We start from the raw sequence: 19128 nt of genomic DNA, 5'->3' as shown, positions 1-19128 counted from the left end.
AAACAGGTCATTGCAAATATTCTTCCTGGCCACTTTCCTAATACAAACTCAGGTTTTACTATCATTTGTCAAAGTATGTTACACACTCCATATAACATTGTTTTTTAATTTTTTTAATCATCTCCTTAAAGGTTCAGACACTTAACAGCTTTATTCTGTGCTTGGCTCAAATTCTAAACTGAATTTCATGGTCCATAGAAAACCAAATTTTTGCAATCTAAGTCCTATAAAATGAATGTGAGCCAGCTAAACTACACATATGGTTACATAGTACTGCATCCCTTATTAAGTATTTATCGATGATCATTAGCTCACATCCTGTTTCCAAGGAATGGTGTTAGTGTATGTATATATGTATATATGTATACACCTTTTGCAGGTATCAGTTTTAAAAAACTGGGGTCCTCAACTTATTTCAGCAGACAAGTAAAAGTGATTCTTTTTCTATGTGTTTTCTATTTCGTATGCGAGCGAGGTATAATCAAGCAAATGAATGAGCCTTAGAGAGTGTTTCTTGTATTGGAAAGTGATACAGAAGTTTAATTTACCCCCCTTCTTCCCTTCTTAAGACACTTTTTATGATGTGCAGGAGATACTTTCTCCCCTATCCCCAAGGATAAAATAGTAACATCCAAACAAAAATGGCTTTTAGTCTGATAGTCTATATAAATATGCTTCTTCTTCAATAATGTGAAAAGCTCTAATTACATTGAATAATGGAGTAAGATATGTGATTGATCTTTTGGAGAATGATGTACTTTTGAAGGGTATAATGAACACGTTAATGTAATGTTCTATCACTCACCAACAATTGATAGTAGTGATGTGGCTCCAATTATACCAGCCAGGGTGCGAGCTCCACATGCAGCCCTGTAAATGCAGAAATATTTTTTCAGAATAGAAATTACTGTTGTGGGTCACTAAAGAAGTAAAAATGATATTGATACAATTCAGGACAACAAAAGAATGTGAACGGTTGATTTGAAATAAATATTGTGCTTCATTTGCACTTAAATCAATGCAGACAGTATAGAGCACAGTCTTTGAACCATGCTTAGCCAGTTTTCATTAAGGAAATGTGAATGAGAGTATATATTTATTTAATAAAAATATAAATGAGTTATCCAGTATTAAAATTCTATCAAGGACTTATAACACTTATATGAAAGACCAGAAGCACAGGCATCTATCAAGATGTGGCAAAATATTCTTGTGTGGATCAGCACCTGTGAAGTTGTATATATGTACCGCAATGTTTTTCAACTTTTTCTTGGTCAAGGAACCTTATAAAAGAAGTATTATTTTCTAGAGCCTGAACTCTTCTCTTCTTTCTTATGCCATATCTTGTTGCTTCATAATCAGTTTTGTAGGAACCATTACCAAAACTCAAAATAGCTTCCATAACTTTTTCCCCTGATCATTAAAGAATTTTGCAAAACCCTGGATAAATGCTTGTGGAACCCTGACTGAAAAACACTGATGTGCACCATCTGCTCTTGAAGGGCAACCTCGGCCTTCTAGCCGGAACTTGGCTCATCTCTAATCTCTTTCTTTGTTTCATACTTGCTTGCTGTTTCCCACACTTGCAAGTAAGTGCAGGAACAAGTGAAGAAAAGGCCTTACCTTTTTGCATGTAGATCTCTTATCTAAATGGTACTTATCTACAAATATTGTAGATTGCACTGATACTTATAATGCAAAAGCAAAACTGTTTTCCAGAAAGATGGAGGCTATTCACGCCTCCCCTTTCACAGCATCCCAAATAAAGAGGTACGTACTACATATGACATCTACAAGGACCACGAATGTAATGAGGGAAGCCACCACATGATTAAGAATAGTGCTACATACACAATAGAAGCTGTGACGGCAGTGGCTGCCATGCCTGCAGGCAAGGGCCAGGTAAAGGATAACTCCAAACCTGCTTCCCAATCATCCGGCAATTCATAAACACACATTCTGTAAAGAAAAGCAATATTGTAGCTCTAAAAATTTGCATTATCCAAAATCTACTCTAAGACTCCTTTTTCTTACCTAAGCTCATGCGAAAGTCATGATAAATATGAGATGCTTTTATAATTGGATGCAAATCAAATGGTTATCTGTACTTCCAAGGTGAAATTAAAAACACAGTTTAAATTTAGTATGGTCATAACATCCAAACACCAAACTAGGTTGTTATCCTCATCTGATGGCAAAGTAAATGTAAGGTTTTAAAGACTGACGTGAATGCCTTATATCTGCAAGCTGTTTTTGTAATGCATACCATGCAAAAACATGTTTATAAAACTAGAAATATTTACACAGATTTATAAGCTAAAAATATACAGATATCTGACTCAGACCTGTGGTAATCTACTATCCAGTCCCCGGTGTTATTGTCATTGTGGAAGCTGTTGTTGCACTCTGAAGGCACCACTCCCTGCAACAGCGATGAGAAAGGATAAGACAACTATGTTCGATGACTGACTGATATATAAATATATTTTTCTTTTTACTAAAGAAAGGATATATTTTGTATAGAAGTAACACTTGTGAATATAAAGTGTTAGGAGTGCAATCTCCTCTCTAAACCTTGCTTTTCATTTAGCTTACTTATGATTTTTAAAAGCATGAAAAGTTTAAAATGGATCTAAAACATCATTGAACTAAAAAAGATATATTTTCATTGATTACTGTCATACACTGTACCATTACAAGCATCTTATTTGTCAAAACTGTCACTTTTTGTTTCTGGTCCCATATATTAAATTTCAAAATGCTTTCATGTTAATTGGTTCTGTTTTCTAGTTTGTTTCGCAGTTTCATGAGACATTCATGTATTTCAGAAATGAAACAAAAGCCTCTTGAAGTTAATTTCATAAATTTTCTGTTCACCATTTTCTTGCCCATCCTGGATATTGTTCACTTCACATTTCACTTTGGGTCCTAACTTTTGTCCAGTCTTAACATTCAAATATGGTATCTACGATTTTCATTGGCATGTTGACAGAAAGTAGCCAGAGGCTATGAACCTTGCCCAAAAGAAAGAAACAGAGGGATTCATTACCCTATTGATATCAGAAAGAGAGGAGTATGAAGTTGCGCTGCCTAAGCAAGGAAGTAAACTCCTAATGAGTTCATATGGAGTATTTCGTTCAAGATTTCATCAGTGTCATACAAAAGTTATTTATGCAAATGAACTCGTATGTTCTAACACAAAATATGAAAAGTACTAACAAATAATAATGTATCAGTGTCATAGAACTGAGAAAAACATAATATCATATACATACATCTGGCAGCAGTGATGGATTGATAACAAGCCCTCTGTGATGCTTGTATAACCAGGGACATTCAAGCAATTTCTATGGGTTAATAACAAGGGAAAAAAAGTCTATTCACTGCCAGATTCAAACGAAGTTTATTCTATCATAAAGGTTTCTGGACTTATTAGGAAAATAAACTCAAGATCTCTGCCTTACAAGACTATCAACTTGTATCATACACCAAGACCATTTTTCTGTTATCAAAGGGATTAGGAATTTTTCAGTAGGTGCGTGAATGTTTTCCAATTGTATGAGGACCCCAAGAACTTACCTCAACAAGGATTGGATTAATCCACAGCAGAATATAGTGGACAACAGGAGCCACATACCCGAGCACAACTACTGCCCAGTAAAAACACACCACCACAGAGGACCATCCAACACCTGCGCACAATGATATCCTTTTGTGTTTATCAAGAAGAAATTTAACATACCAATAATAAAAAATAATTATTCATCAATTTGTACATTTACAGTGCATACTGATAAGCAGGATGTAGGAATGTAGTGGAAAGAATTATTATTATACAACAGAGAGATCACTGTAGACCTCTTCACAACACGTTACTTTAAATTTAACTGCAGTATTCCAAATATATGTCAAGATTCTGGCTTTGACAAGAATGCAGCATTGACAGTCCATCTACTTCACCAGACATAAGAATGTCTGAGCCATGATATACACCCACAAAATCTTCAGTTACCAACCTCTGGCTATAGGAACTAGACGCCACACAGCAAGAGCGGCTGAGCTGCTAAATTGGGAGAGGCAAGCTTCCAGGTAAGCCAGTGGTGCAGCTATGATTACCAGAACTGCACACCAAGCTGCCAAGAAGTTTCCTGGAAAGGCACATTAGTACTGAATGTTGTTCATCTTGACAGATAAGAAGTCACGTAGCGATGAGACATGAGTTGCTTATTAGGATTTAATTCTCAACATCTCGACAGTTGTCTCCTTAGGAAGAATTAAATCCTGATTAGCAGCTCATGTTTCATTGTTAACCTAACTACCTACATTAATATTGCTATGACTAATGATGATCACACACATGACAATGCTGTATGTGTGAAAAGCCTCACACATCTTGTGTATTGTAAATTACCAAAACAGGGAAAAAATAAGAAAATAGAAGCAGGGAAGATAGTAAAATTACAAAATGGGTAGGAGTAATTTTTTCTCTCCTCTGCAGTCTGTCCTACGAACATGAGACATTCTGTAGAATAATGAAGGTTTGCAGTCTGTCCCATGAACATGAGACATTCTGCAGAATAATGAAGGTTTGCAGTTTGTCCCATGAACGTGAGACATTCTGTTGAACATCTTGAGGATAATCAGGGTTAGGACCTTTCAACCATCAATATATTCTCGCTGGAAACATTGGCTATGAATGAAACTACTGAATTTGGGAACAGGCATATTGTATCCACTCTTGGAAGACTTCATCGTGAAACATCACGCCCAGTTATTCTCTTCAAGACCTTTTGGATTTCAACAGAGAAGAGACTATCTATTCATGCACTCTGGAACCTTGAAACCCCTTTCTGGTGGGTGCTTTCTACCTTAGCCTTCCCCAAAAACCTTTCATTTAAATCAGGAAAAGGGGTCTTTGGCACTCGTCTGCAACTTGCATCAGACCATAGCCTAGTTTAGAAACTATACTTCTTACATGTCTAGTTCTGGGGATTCCTTCTTCAGAAGTGATGGACTCCAGTATGCCTCAAATCACCAATGAAGGTATTTATTATTGCTTCTGGATCTAGTCTTGTTATCCAAAAGTTTTCCTCATAGCCCTACTCCTTCATGTGGGTATGCTCTCATGCTGAAAGGACAGACAGCAGAGGAGAGAGATGTACATTTCGAGTTAAAAAACTTTTTGTTTCTTTGTTTTTTAGTCTCGCTTTTTTTGAAAATCCTTTCTCTGTAAAAATTGTGACCACTTTTGAGTTGATACCTATGATCTGTGAATTTTGGGCTACTAGCACCTGGGACAAAGTGGGTCAATGACATTATCTCTGTGGTTGTCTGTGATTGACAGAGGCAGGCTTGGGATGAGTGAACATCCACAATCATGGCTAAATGATTCATGAAGGGTGAGGAAAGCCAGTACTTCCTCGTTGGAATTAACAAGGATTAGAATGTTATATCCCTGATTATTCTTCCAAAATACAAATCATGTTCATGGAACACCAACTTAGAGAGGTTCTTCACTTTTTAAACTGTATGTTTTTAACACGTTCCTTCCAATATAGCTATACTCAACTAGTCATAATTTGATGATTTACCTTTCATTGAATATTTTTAATCAGATTTTGTGTTAATGAAGTTATGTTCTGTAGTTACAGAGATTTTGAGCTCTAAAAAACAGTATCAATATCATACCTGCACCATATTCATAAAGTAGACGTGGAAGCCGAAGCAGTGAGGCAGCACCGATAATGAGGGCCACACCACACACACCTGACACCACACCACTCCAAGCCTCCCCTGAGTCCTCCCCACCGACAACATCACCGGCCTCACCACTCAGGTACTGAGGATGGATACACATATGTACATAATTTACATTGCATGGTACATATAATGATATTCACTCACAGCTGAGCACAGTCACACATACAAGCAGACTCAGGAACATGCAAACACATTTAATTACATTCATACATATGTATACTTGCGCACATACGCAGTCAAACACAGTCTGAGCAAGAAAGAGAGAGAGAGTGAATCGGAGGGTTTTAGTTTGAGCTGCCCACCACCCACTTCATGAGCCATCAGAATTGCAAGAGAGGTTCTTAGAATAAAGGAGATGAGCAACAGGAAGGTGAAAAGTCATAGAGCTGCAAACAAAAGGAGGGTGATGGACTAGTAGAAACATGATTACAATTTTGAAGTTCCTGAATGGATCTCATGAAGTCGACACTGGAACAGATCTTTAAGAAAAGGAGGAAACAATATATTGAAGGGCAATAAGGAAGGTGAACATGAAAAGGGTCTGAAAAGATGGGAGGATACTTCTACAGTAGTATAATAGTGAACAAGCAGAACAAGCTATGGGAAGAAGCGAATGCATAGAACATATAAATTCAAAACTGCGTGATAGAAAAGAGAAGCTACAAGATCTTCCTTTGTCTCCTTTCAAGTATGAAACTCCCTCCTGTGTACAAATAAGTAATCACACATTCATACACAAACAAACCTCTGAGATTAGAATAATACATACAGTTAACTCTGTTTTGCTTTTAACAAAATCTTTATCAGTATAATGTTAAAATCATGCCTTTTACTCAAGCAGCTAGATGGCAACTTGGAAAATACTCTCTCTGAAAAAACTACTAAATAAGACATTATAATTCTAGAATTCTAAATATACAATATTTATGTGGAAATCACAAAGGGAAAGTTTTCAATTGGAGGCAAAAGTGTGTCCAATTTGAAAAGCTGGGAGTGCATGCTTTTTAAAGTTAACAAAGAGTAAATGGAATGGGAGTAGGAAAGAGGTACTTACAAGTATGATAGACACTGCTCTGGACAGCTGGGCAAGGTAGGTGAGAACTAGGGTCAGACAGGGCATCAAGGATATGATAGTTATCCATACTATAACAACAAACAATTTCTATCATGCATTCCTTTACTGTGTTAAATAAGTAATCTTTGCGGGCAAGGTGGAACACAGCTCTACAAAAAAAAAAAGTAAGCCACTTCAGATTTTACCTTCGTCTGAAATCTATGTGCATCAACAGTTATTTAAATGTTTGTCACTGTGTACATGTAAAGGACTGAATTTAATTCATCTACTGAATATGAATGGCCTAGACTGTATTAAAGTTTTAAACAATATATTACAGTTGCACCCGTCTGAAACCACACTCCCCAGACAAACGAGTCACTCGCTCCCATGTACAGCAACACTACAAGTGCTGTTTAAACATACCTTAAGACCCTTCTTGCCCATGATGCACCTAGCATAAAGAAAACATTGAATGCTTCTCAGCTGGCCTTCACTCTCTACATGTAGACACACACATCACAATGCTTTATGACCTATGCTCCCGATTGGTGGACATGGCCAGCTTCCTGAGTGCTTTAGGAGCCACATAAAGATATAAGGGACCCCTAGGGCAGGAAGTCTATATATATATATATATATATATATATATATATATATATATATATATATATATATATATATATATATATGCTTCACATGCTGTGGTTTAGTCCACTGAGAGCACATCCATCTTAGTATACCACATCATTCTAAATCATTCTCTCCTTCTTGCCTATGCATGCCTTTCATCCTCCTGCATGTTTAGGCCCCGATCACTCAAAATCTTTTTCACTCTCTCCTTCCATTTTTAATTTGGTCTCCTCGTTCCCTTGTTCCCTCCACTTCTGACACATAAATCCAATTATTTTCCAACATGTCAACACTCTTCCTATCTTTTGCATTAAAGGTCCAGGATCCACATCAGTCCAACACACTTGGGAATACTAAAACTTCAAACATACCCATCTTTGCCCTAATGGACAATGACCTCTCCTGCCACATCCACTCCACTTCCTCCAGATCATGCCCACTCAGACTTACACTCATATCATCCTGTTTTATTCTCCTGCTTCTCCACATTATCGTACTTCTCATTTACTTTTGAATTTCTCGTCACATGCTCTCCTAAACACTATCATCGCCTTCTGGAGTTTCTCCCAGGAGTCTGCTGCCAGAGCCATGCCATCTAGTCAACTGATTCACCCCCCCCCCCCTCTATGTAGCACAGATCTGCCCTCCACTCTAAGAGCCTTGCATTCACCTCCTTCACCACCCTGTCTGTAATGAGATTAAACAGCCGTGGTAACATCACACATCCATGTTGCAGACCTTCCTTCACCAGGAACCACTCACTCTCTTCCCTCCCTGATGGCACACATGAATTTCTGGTAAAACAAAGATTCTCACTGCATTAGGATAAGTTATCTGATACCTTGATGATATTCCATGCAGTATTTCCTCAGAACATATCATTTCATTGATACAAAAGCTAATCATATTGTCCAATGAAAAAATGTTCTATTGATTTAACTTTAAAACCTCACATTTATGAGTAATACTGTACTGCTGTACAGTTTTTTCAGTAAATTCATTTTTCATCTATTGTCATAGTCATCATAACTTGATCATATTTTCCTTACTTTAAAGAATCACTTGAAATGTCAATGAGTGCAAGTTTTCCAACCATAGGCAGTCCTTTCTGATACAAGGTGAGCCATAACCAAATCATGAACCCACCCCTTGTTCCATCGATCCATGTACCCACTTTTTAACCTCATGTTTAGTTTTAAAACATCTTTAAGCTTATCATGTTATACCAAGAAAAATTAGATCCACTTAACATGTAATGGTGAAAATATAATATTACAGGTATGACTCTGTTGTTTCGTTTATGATGATAGTGAAACTACCAACCAAAATGCTCAGATGTTGTGGGTAAACTTGTTGACAGTTTGGTATTAAACCTGGGCTCTCCAGTACTTGCAAATCCCATGATAAAAGGAGCAGATTTTAACTCTTTGCTCCTGGTCCATCCAGATATGCTCTCTGAGGCCACGGTAAATGGAAATGTGGAGATCTACTCACAGATCTTAACTGCAAATGAGTTTTCCGAGCCAAGCCTGTGCAGACGTTTAGTCTTCATTCTTACAATTTAAAGACAAGCTCTGCTCTTTGACCCTAGTTTGTGTGGCGATGGCATCTCTGTCTTTTGAATAGTTTAAGACCTGTCTTGGATTTTAGGCAACAGAGATGACAAATAAATGGTTGTTTGATGTTCTACATTAACCATCTTGTGATAAAGTCTGAGAAATGGCTTAATTTTATTTCAATTATCTCTTCACCTTATCCCTTGTCCCTATTCTAACCATTATCGGTGACCCACCATAAGTATTTGACATATACAGTACACAAATATGCACTCAGATCTTTCAGTGTTCCAACAAGCCATGTTAGGTACTACAGTATAAAGTGGATTTTACACAAAGAACCAAAGTTGTAGAACCAAAATTAAAACACCATATAGAAGATGGTGAGCTTTTATTAAAAAAACAAAATACTCGCTGAAGGTGAACATAAAGTAGAATCAACCTGTAAACACTGTAGAGGGAGTAGTCGGTACATACAATATTTAATACAACGAAGTCTAGTCAACAGTTTACAGAAAAATTCTTTTTTGAGAAACCTTGTCTAAGAAAACTGCAGGTCAATAAAATTTTACGAAAATTCACATAATTTTAAAGAAATCCAGCCAATGCAATGCACTCTCAAAACTGCTACTTTAAATATTAAGTCTGTTTAAAAAAATTCTATAAAACATGCATGTAAGACCAAAGGTACATCTTTTGTATATTCAATGAACTACCAGGGTACAGACTGAAATGAAGAAAAAAAGAAAGGTATTCTATAATCAAAACAAGGTGATGAAAAGCACATGTATTTTGGAAAGAAAGTACACAATATGTATACCAAGTACAATGAAAGTGTAAGTGTATTGTACGAGGTGACTCAGGTGCTGTTGGAAAAAGTGGTAGTGTTCAGGTAGTGGGTGCCAGGGGAGTGATCAACTGGGTGATTAAGTGGATCAATGTTGGACTGGGATAGTTTGTAGTGCAGTGATGGTAATGGTTGATGAAGGTAGTGTAAATAAGGCTGGTGGCGGAGAGAATGGGGCATCAGGTGGGGAAGAGATTGGGGCAAATGGTGGGATGGATGGGACAAGTGGTGGAGTGGGTAGGGCAAATGGTGGAGTGGGTGGAAAAGGTGTTGGAGAGAGTGGGACAGTTGGTGGGAGTGGGTGGGGAAGGTGGAAGTGAGTGGGGCAGGTGTTGAAGTGGGTGGTGGAGGTGGTGGTATGGGTGGTAGAGGGGGTGGGGCAGGTGATGTATAAGATGTAGATATAAGAATAGTTGGGGCAGGAGGTGAATATAAGGCAGGTATGGGAGTGGGTGGGGTAGATGTTGAATGTGGTAGGTTCCAGAGTATGGTGGTTCTTGGACAGGAGGATGTATTTGGAGTTGGAGTGGGTGGGATGAATACAAGTGTGGATGGGGTGGGTGACAGTGCTTGAATGGAGGGGTTGATGGTGGGTGAGATAGTGCTGGAGGGGCACAGTTGCTCTAGTGGTTAGTGTGGGTGGTGAAGTGTCAGGTATGGGGTTGAGGTAGGGGTTGGAGTGCATAATATATATATATATATATATATATATATATATATATATATATATATATATATATATATATATTATTTTTTTTTATTATACTTTGTCGCTGTCTCCCGCGTTTGCGAGGTAGCGCAAGGAAACAGACGAAAGAAATGGCCCAACCCCCCCCCCATACACATGTATATACATACGTCCACACACGCAAATATACATACCTACACAGCTTCCATGGTTTACCCCAGACACTTCACATGTCCTGATTCAATCCACTGACAGCATGTCAACCCCGGTATACCACATCGATCCAATTCACTCTATTCCTTGCCCTCCTTTCACCCTCCTGCATGTTCAGGCCCCGATCACACAAAATCTTTTTCACTCCATCTTTCCACCTCCAATTTGGTCTCCCACTTCTCCTCGTTCCCTCCACCTCCGACACATATATTCTCTTGGTCAATCTTTCCTCACTCATTCTCTCCATGTGCCCAAACCATTACAAAACACCCTCTTCTGCTCTCTCAACCACGCTCTTTTTATTTTCACACATCTCTCTTACCCTTACGTTACTTACTCGATCAAACCACCTCACACCACACATTGTCCTCAAACATCTCATTTCCAGCACATCCACCCTCCTGTGCACAACTCTATCCATAGCCCACGTCTCGCAACCATACAACATTGTTGGAACCATTATTCCTTCAAACATACCCATTTTTACTTTCCGAGATAATGTTCTCGACTTCCACACATTTTTCAAGGCTCCCAGGATTTTCGCCCCCTCCCCCACCCTATGATCCACTTCCGCTTCCATGGTTCCATCCGCTGCCAGATCCACTCCCAGATATCTAAAACACTTTATATATTATATATTATTTTTTTTCATACTATTCGTTCCATTTCCCGCATTAGTGAGGTGGCATCAAGAACAGAGGACTGAGCCTTTGAGGGAATATCCTCACTTGGCCCCCTCCTCTGTTCCTTCTTTAGGAAACCTAAAAATGAGAGGGGAGGCTTTCCAGCCCCCCGCTCCCTTCCCTTTTAGTCACCTTCTACAACATGCAGGGAATACATGGGAAGTATTCTTTCTCCCCTCTTACCAGGGATAATATATATATATATATATATATATATATATATATATATATATATATATATATATATATATACATGTTTGAGAACAATATGTGGTGTGAGGTGGTTTGATCAAGTAAGTAATTAAAGGGTGTGGCAGGGTGGTGATGGGAATGGATGAAGGCAGCAAGTATGAATATGTACATTTGTATGTATGTATATGTTTATGTGTGTATACGTTGAAATGTATAGATATGTATATGTGCGTGTGTGGGTGTTTATGTATATACATGTGTATGTGGGTGGGTTGGGCCATTCTTTTGTCTGTTTCCTTGCGCTTCCTCACTAATGCAATTAATGCAATTAAGTATAATAAATAAATATAACAAGTAATATATATATATATATATATATATATTATATATATATATATATATATATATATATATATATATATATATTATATATATATAAGGTTAAGAGATAGCCCCCATGAGCCTAATGCACAAAATGCCTGCCTCTGTTCCATTTTTGGACTTTCCCCAACCTTCTCCCTCCCTCAATATCCTTTGTACCCTGCATCCTACACACCTCCTGGCAAGGCAGGGTGCATGGTGTGGGCTGCCTGGCTCCCACACAAACCACTTTTATGTGCAGCAAGAGGCGTAGCCAGAATGGCTCCTCCACCTCAGGCCATTACTGTCTTGCCAATGGGCATGACAACAACCCACTTAAACCTTTTGTTGTTTACTTTATGGATCAAACACACACACACGCACACACACACACGAGGTAGTGCTAGGAAAAGACAACAAAGACCACATTCATTCACACTCAATCTCTATCTGTCATGTGTAATGCACCGAAACCACAGCTCCCTTTCCACATCTAGGCCATACAAAACTTTCTATGGTTTACCCCAGACAATTCACATGCCCTGGTTCAATCCATTGGCAGCATGTCAACCCTGGTATAATATATATATATATATATATATATATATATATATATATATATATATATATATATATATATTTTCTTTTTTTCTTTCAAACTATTCGCCATTTCCCGCGTTAGCAAGGTAGCTTTAAGAACAGAGGACTGGGCCTCTGAGGGAATATCCTCACCTGGCTGTGGTTTCAGGCTGTGGTGAGATCTCACTCCATCCTTCTCTATTTTAGTGTAAGAGATCTATTGCTGATATTCTCTCCCAACACCTCAGCACATTTGCTTTAGATCCAACCTATGTCTCCTGCTATTGTACCCCTTCTTTCTATTACATTTAAACATTTCCTCAATTTGGAAGACCAAGCTAATGCATTACTCTAGGACTAATGTATGCTTGGAAATAATTTTTTGAACATCTTTTTCAAGTACTTGAGGACTCCTTTAACCATGATCATTACATATATCTAGACTTTACCTGCTTTACTATGAATTACTCAACCCTCAACTCCCTTTTACAACCAAAACTCCTGGAACTTACCACCCACAAGATGGTGGTCATACTATGGTTTTATTTCATTGATTCCTATTGTTGTCAGTTTGTATACAACCAAGCTGAATTTCATAACCAAGTGATGGCCAAACCCAGAGTTTATTTAGGTATCTTTGCTTTTACTTCCCTCAAAAGTTTGGCATCATCCACAGCTATATTCAGAGTCCTTTGCAGTAAGGACAAAGAACGATGACTTTTAAGAAACAGCCCTGTGGAACACCACTAGTAACTTTGATCCAGTTTGAAAATGCAACTCCATTGTGTGAGTTTTTTTTTTTTATCCCCACCTACAAAAACATCCATTTCATCAGAGGCGTACCCCATTTTTGCACCAGTCAGGAAATCTAATTTATTTTCACCAAACTTTTCAGGGGAATAGTGTCAAATGCTTTCTGGTACTGTATTTCAAATACCGGAAGCCATTCAACCCACTCTCTATCATATTAATCTAAAGGTTTTATTGTACATGACTCTTTCCTTCTTAAACCCATGCTTCCTCTTACTAGGGTATAACTTCTCCTTTGCAAGCATTCATCCATTAAAATAAAGTGTAGGTGCACTGTTGAACACTATTCAGTGCATATAGAACAGTGCTGGACATAATGTGCAGCATAGGTACATATGATGCAATATGCCTGACATAGTATGGTATAAATTGAAGGTATGGCAGTGGACACAGTATGAAAGTTACAGTGAGCAGGAAATGGTGCAGGCAATAGCAAGGTTTAGTGGGGGAAAACAGTATGTAAGGTACAGTGTGCAAGAATTGGTGCAGTGTTGAGGGTACAGTGTATGTGGTACATATTATCAATAACCTTAGTTATACTTTATCAAATACAAGATATGGTGCACATCTATCAGTCTCTCACAAAGGATAGTGGCGTTACAATGCGGATACATTAGAGGCTAGTGTGATACTGGAGACCTACAGGAAAGAACAATATAGCATACAAAAACAGCATTGTACTGGAGGAAGTACATGTGAGTACATCAGTGCACTGGGAACAGTAGTAATTACACTGAAACAAGGAATTACAGGAATACATTGAAGCACAGAGGTTCAGTGTCGTACGGGAGGTACAGCACATGGAGTACAATTTGATACAATGGATGTACATTAAGGTATAGAAAGTACACTAAAGTACTGTTAGGAGCAGTACAGCTAAGCAGCCTTTCATAGAGAAGGGTATACAGGTACAAGATACATTATAGTAAAGTAGGAAAAAAGTGCAACAAAGCAAAGGAGTTAAGTAATGGTAATATGGCACCTTTAGGTAGCAAAGGGGACATAAAATGGTAATGTGGTGCCTTAAGGTAGAGTCCAAACAAGGGAAGGAGGGTAAACTAGGATACAGTAAATAGTAGGTACTATCAATAGTACAGGTGGGAGAGTCAAATGGCATGATAGAGGAGGTATGGATGGTACTCACAGTGGAGTGAAACAGCGTGAGGATGGACATACAAGATGATACAGGTACTCAAATACCCATCACGGAAGAGGATATCAATATAAAGTACAGGCAGGTACAGGTACTCATGATACGAGAAGAGCAGACTGCCACGAGTGTTGGGATATGGAATGGTATACGTCAGTACATGTAATTACAGTAAGGGGGAAGGATGTGGTATGGCGAGAGGGTGAAGGTATAGAAACATAGTTTCACCCAAGCTTAATGAGAGTCCACTGAGACACAGAACCAAGCCATTGTGCTATGTGCTATACCATTATCCACAACATTTGATCGTTACAGTATTGTTTTGATAGCCAATATGGTATTATTATCATTATTGGAATTCAAGCAATGTGGTTTACAGGGGACAATATGCTGTCAGTGGGCTAAACCTGGGTGTATGAAACGGTCAGGTGTAACCAATGGAAAGGTCTGTGAGATGATTGTAGAAAGGGAGCTCGCTTCAGTTTTTTACACCATACATAACTGCTAGAGAGTGGATGTTAGAGAATGAGATCATTTCTTCATCTGTTCCTGGTGCTACCTTGCTAATGTAGGAAATGGTGAACATGTGTGAAACAGTATATTGTTACTGCTATTATTATTATTATCATTATTATGTGTGGAAATAAAAAGAGCGTGGTTGAGAGAGCAGAAGAGGGTGTTTTGAAATGGTTTGGTCACATGGAGAGAATGAGTGAGGAAAGATTGACCAAGAGGATATATGTGTCGGAGGTGGAGTGAACGAGGAGAAGAGGGAGACCAAATTGGAGGTGGAAAGATGGAGTGAAAAAGATTTTGTGTGATCGGGGCCTGAACATGCAGGAGGGTGAAAGGAGGGCAAGGAATAGAGTGAATTGGAGCAATGTGGTATACCGCGGTTGATGTGCTGTCAGTGGATTGAATCAAGGCATGTGAAGCGTCTGGGGTAAACCATGGAAAGCTGTGTAGGTATGTATATTTGCGTGTGTGGACGTATGTATATACATGTGTATGGGGGTGGGTTGGGCCATTTCTTTCGTCTGTTTCCTTGCGCTACCTCACAAACGCGGGAGACAGCGACAAAGCAAAAAAAAAAAAAAAAATCATTATTATTATTATTATTATTATTGCAATTATTATCAGTATGATTATTATTATTATCATCATTATTATAACTGTTATGATCAGCATTACTGCACAAGATGAAGTGTGGGAAAGAGGAAGGGTGGATGGGATTGCAGCTGAGTTTCACAAGAAAAGGGGTGACATTGTTGTTAATTGGATAGTCTGTCTGTTTGGCATTTGTACGGCACAAGGAGAGGTACCTGAGGTATATCAGAATACATGGTAGACAAAGGTGAATGCTCAGATTTTGAGGGTATAAGCTTGTTGAATACACCTAATCAGTTGTATGGGAAAATGGTGATTGGGAGACTGGCAGCATGCACAAAACGTGATTGGGAAGGAGCAGTTAGTGGCCTGAATCAGGGCATACGAAGAAGTATAAGTAAACTGTTGAATAGTCTGTGGAGCTTGGCTGTGATTGATAGGCTTTGGTTTCAGTACCTTTTACATGAAAGGTACCTACATACCTACCTACGAGTGCATATGATGAGATTTTGTAAGAGAGGCAGGGCTAGCATATAGTGCTCACCACATGTCTTGCATGTTGAACTATGCTGTTTCCCTCAACCACCACTTCTCTATCATAGCCGTCAATTCAAGTTTATTCGGTATGACTTCAAAACGAGTCTAATCTTCTTTTGAATGTTTTTGTAGGCAATCCAAGTGTGTTTTTCATAAATCTCTTTGTATTGCATTAGATAACCATTCAGATTTTCTTGCCAGGCATTCATACAGTTTCATCTGATATCGAGTAGTACTTCTGATGTGATGATTCTGTATTTTCATTGCTGATTTGATTTTCAAGTTTAAGATATTACTCTTTATGTCTTCCATGTTCTGCCAGGCATATACTTTCATGTATCTGTTTCTCTCCTTTGTTCTAGACTATACGTAGCAAGTGTATGAAGCAAATGAGACCATCATTCCTTTCTTCCTGCCATTACCTCACTAAGGTAAGAAAAGTTGTTCATAAGAAAAGTAGGAGTAGTAGTAGTAGTAGTAGCATTGTTATCATTATCACTATTATTTGGTGGTCAGGTAAAATCACAAAGAGGTCTTGAGGCTTGATTGTGGATAGGGGACAGCTAGGAGTGGACGTAAGCAAGTAAGGCCATTCTTCATCTGTTCCTGGCGCTATCTTGCAACACGGCGCTTTTTCTTAAATGGTGTGGTAGCAACAGGAATGGACGAAGGCAAATAAGTATGAATATGTACATGTGTATATATGTATATGTCTGTGTATGTGTATGTATATGTTGATATTTATATGTATGTGTATGGCCTTTTATGTATATATATGTGTGTATATGTGTGGATGGGCCATTCTTCATCTGTTTCCTGGTGCTACCTCGATGATGTGGGAAATGGCGATCAAGTATGATAAATGAATAAATGAATAAAATATATATGTATATGTGTGTGTTTGGGCATTTATACAGTATGTATACATATGTGTATATGAGTGGATGGGCCATTTCTTCATCTGCTTCCTGGTGCTACCTCGCTGATGCAGGGAACTGTGATCAAGTATAATGAAATTAATTATAATAATAATAGTTATTATCATTATTATAATTATTATTATTATTACTATTATTATTATTATTATTATTATGATTACCATTACTGTATTATCAGTATTTTTTTTGTACAACTGCTCTCCTTTCCCTCCTGAACAGTCAACTGGGCCCATAAAGAAAAATACTTGCTTGGCTCCTTCTTTTCCTACTTATATAGTGATAATGCAGCAGGTGTGTGGGTATTTTTTCTTCTCCCCTATCCACATTGATAAATAATAATAATATCGTTAGTATTTATCATTATTAATGTTATTATTATTACTATTATTATTATTATTATTATATTATTATTATTATTATTATTATTATTATTGTAGATAACCACAATATGGGTACAAGCAGAAAAGTTGGTCAGCAAAAAAGTGGTGGTATGAGATGGTGCAGACACACATGGTACTGGCAGGGGTGGATCGACATTAGGCCAGATGCACCACATGGTATAGGAGGGTACAAGTACTTACAGTACTGGTGGTAGGGTGGATCAGCATGAGCATGGAGGTACAGAAAGGTACAGGTACTCACGGTATGGGCAGTAGGATGGGTGGACAAGCTTCTTGAAGGTACAAGAACCTATGGGGAAACACAGGTACAGTACTCACAGTGCAGGTGAGGAAGTGGACCAGCATGCAAGTGGAGGCAAAGGTTACAGGTACTCAAAATAGAGACAGAGTGGATCTCTGTAGAGATGAAGATACAGGAACAAATGGTATGGGTTGGAGAAAGAGTGAGAGTGGAAGTACAGAGACGTACAAGGTGGTTAGGGTGGTCAAAAGTATGGAGGTACAGGAGTGATGAGGTACTCACGATATGGTATGGGTTGGAGTGGACTGGCATTAGTAGTGTGAAGGTATGGGATGATACAGGTACTCACAGTATGGCAGGAGTGAACCAACAAGAGTGTGAAGGTACAGGAGGGTACAAGTACTCACAGTACGGGCAGGGGAGTGGACCAGCGTAAGTGTGGACCGGTGGCATTCATCGGAGGAAGCGGTGTCCTCCAGCACTGACCCAGCACTGCCGCCCTCGCCCCACCACCCTACCAATGGCCGCACCTGCAGACACACACCCATGCCCTTAATGCTGGCCATGACCCCTGTACCTCTGACTGACCCTTAACTCTGGGCTCAACCTTTTACTGCAGGGCTAACCATTAACTCTGGGGCTCATCCTCTTCTAAGAGGCTGATCCTAAATTCTGGGCCTCCACCTTCACATTTGGACTGACCCATAATTGTAAGCTTTAACTTTTAATTGGGCTTCATCTTCATTTCAGGGCTTTGCCCTTTACTCTAAGGCTGACCCAAAGTCTGAGCTTAACCTTCACTGTACGGACAATCCTTCAAGTATGGCTGACCTTCAGGTCTAGCTCTCAACTCTGGTTGACCCTTCACTTGCAATGTCAGGTCTAATTCCTCTATCGCCTTGGCACTATAGAACCATTCCTTTTCTCCACGGGGAGCTGAAATTCTGGACTGAATCAAAAATTATATATGTATTTTCTACTGAGAAAGATCACATCATTTATTAAATGAATTCCAATTCTACATTCCAACACGAGGTCCTCCAGGTATTACCAGGTCTTAGGGTAGGAATTCATTGTCAAATGAGAATCTGTGTTGTCCATGCTTACCAAGCAGTGTCACAGTAGACAAATTTTCACTAGTAATTTTACTTTTCTTATGAACATCAAATAAAAAGGTGCTGTAGATTGACCCCTTTTAATTGAGATTCACTTCTGTATACTCAGCACTCATTTAAAATCTTGGCTATTTTCCATGACCTCATTCCAGTGGATATGCAGACGTGATTACTTGACGGAGCATGTGATGTTGTTGGGACTCGCATCTCCCTTTCTTGATTATGTTTGATAAACTTTTTTACAGTCCGATTTGCACAGACTTT

At 38.6% G+C, this 19128-nt stretch overlaps 1 protein-coding gene across 5 annotated transcripts in view; it reads right to left on the bottom strand.

Annotated features, from left to right (window-relative positions):
• Nucleotides 1-19128, bottom strand: part of LOC139761358 (uncharacterized) — a 146291-nt gene that overhangs the window by 22624 nt on the left and 104539 nt on the right. For 4 of the 5 annotated variants that reach the window (XM_071685455.1, XM_071685453.1, XM_071685454.1 and 1 more), the window contains exons 4-10: nucleotides 18157-18279; nucleotides 5689-5839; nucleotides 4017-4148; nucleotides 3580-3692; nucleotides 2346-2422; nucleotides 1852-1959; nucleotides 806-870 (exon numbers count right to left, since the gene is read on the bottom strand). In XM_071685455.1, coding sequence (XP_071541556.1) covers nucleotides 806-870; nucleotides 1852-1959; nucleotides 2346-2422; nucleotides 3580-3692; nucleotides 4017-4148; nucleotides 5689-5839; nucleotides 18157-18279 — 769 coding nt within the window. The remainder of the gene's footprint in view (nucleotides 1-805; nucleotides 871-1851; nucleotides 1960-2345; nucleotides 2423-3579; nucleotides 3693-4016; nucleotides 4149-5688; nucleotides 5840-18156; nucleotides 18280-19128) is intronic. The other variant, XM_071685457.1, reaches the window with a different exon arrangement.

The sequence above is a fragment of the Panulirus ornatus genome, chromosome 40 (genome assembly GCF_036320965.1).
Source record: "Panulirus ornatus isolate Po-2019 chromosome 40, ASM3632096v1, whole genome shotgun sequence".
Taxonomy (NCBI): Eukaryota; Metazoa; Arthropoda; class Malacostraca; order Decapoda; family Palinuridae; genus Panulirus; species Panulirus ornatus.
Note: the sequence above shows the minus strand (reverse complement) of the source record. Positions and strands in the feature narration are given on the sequence as shown.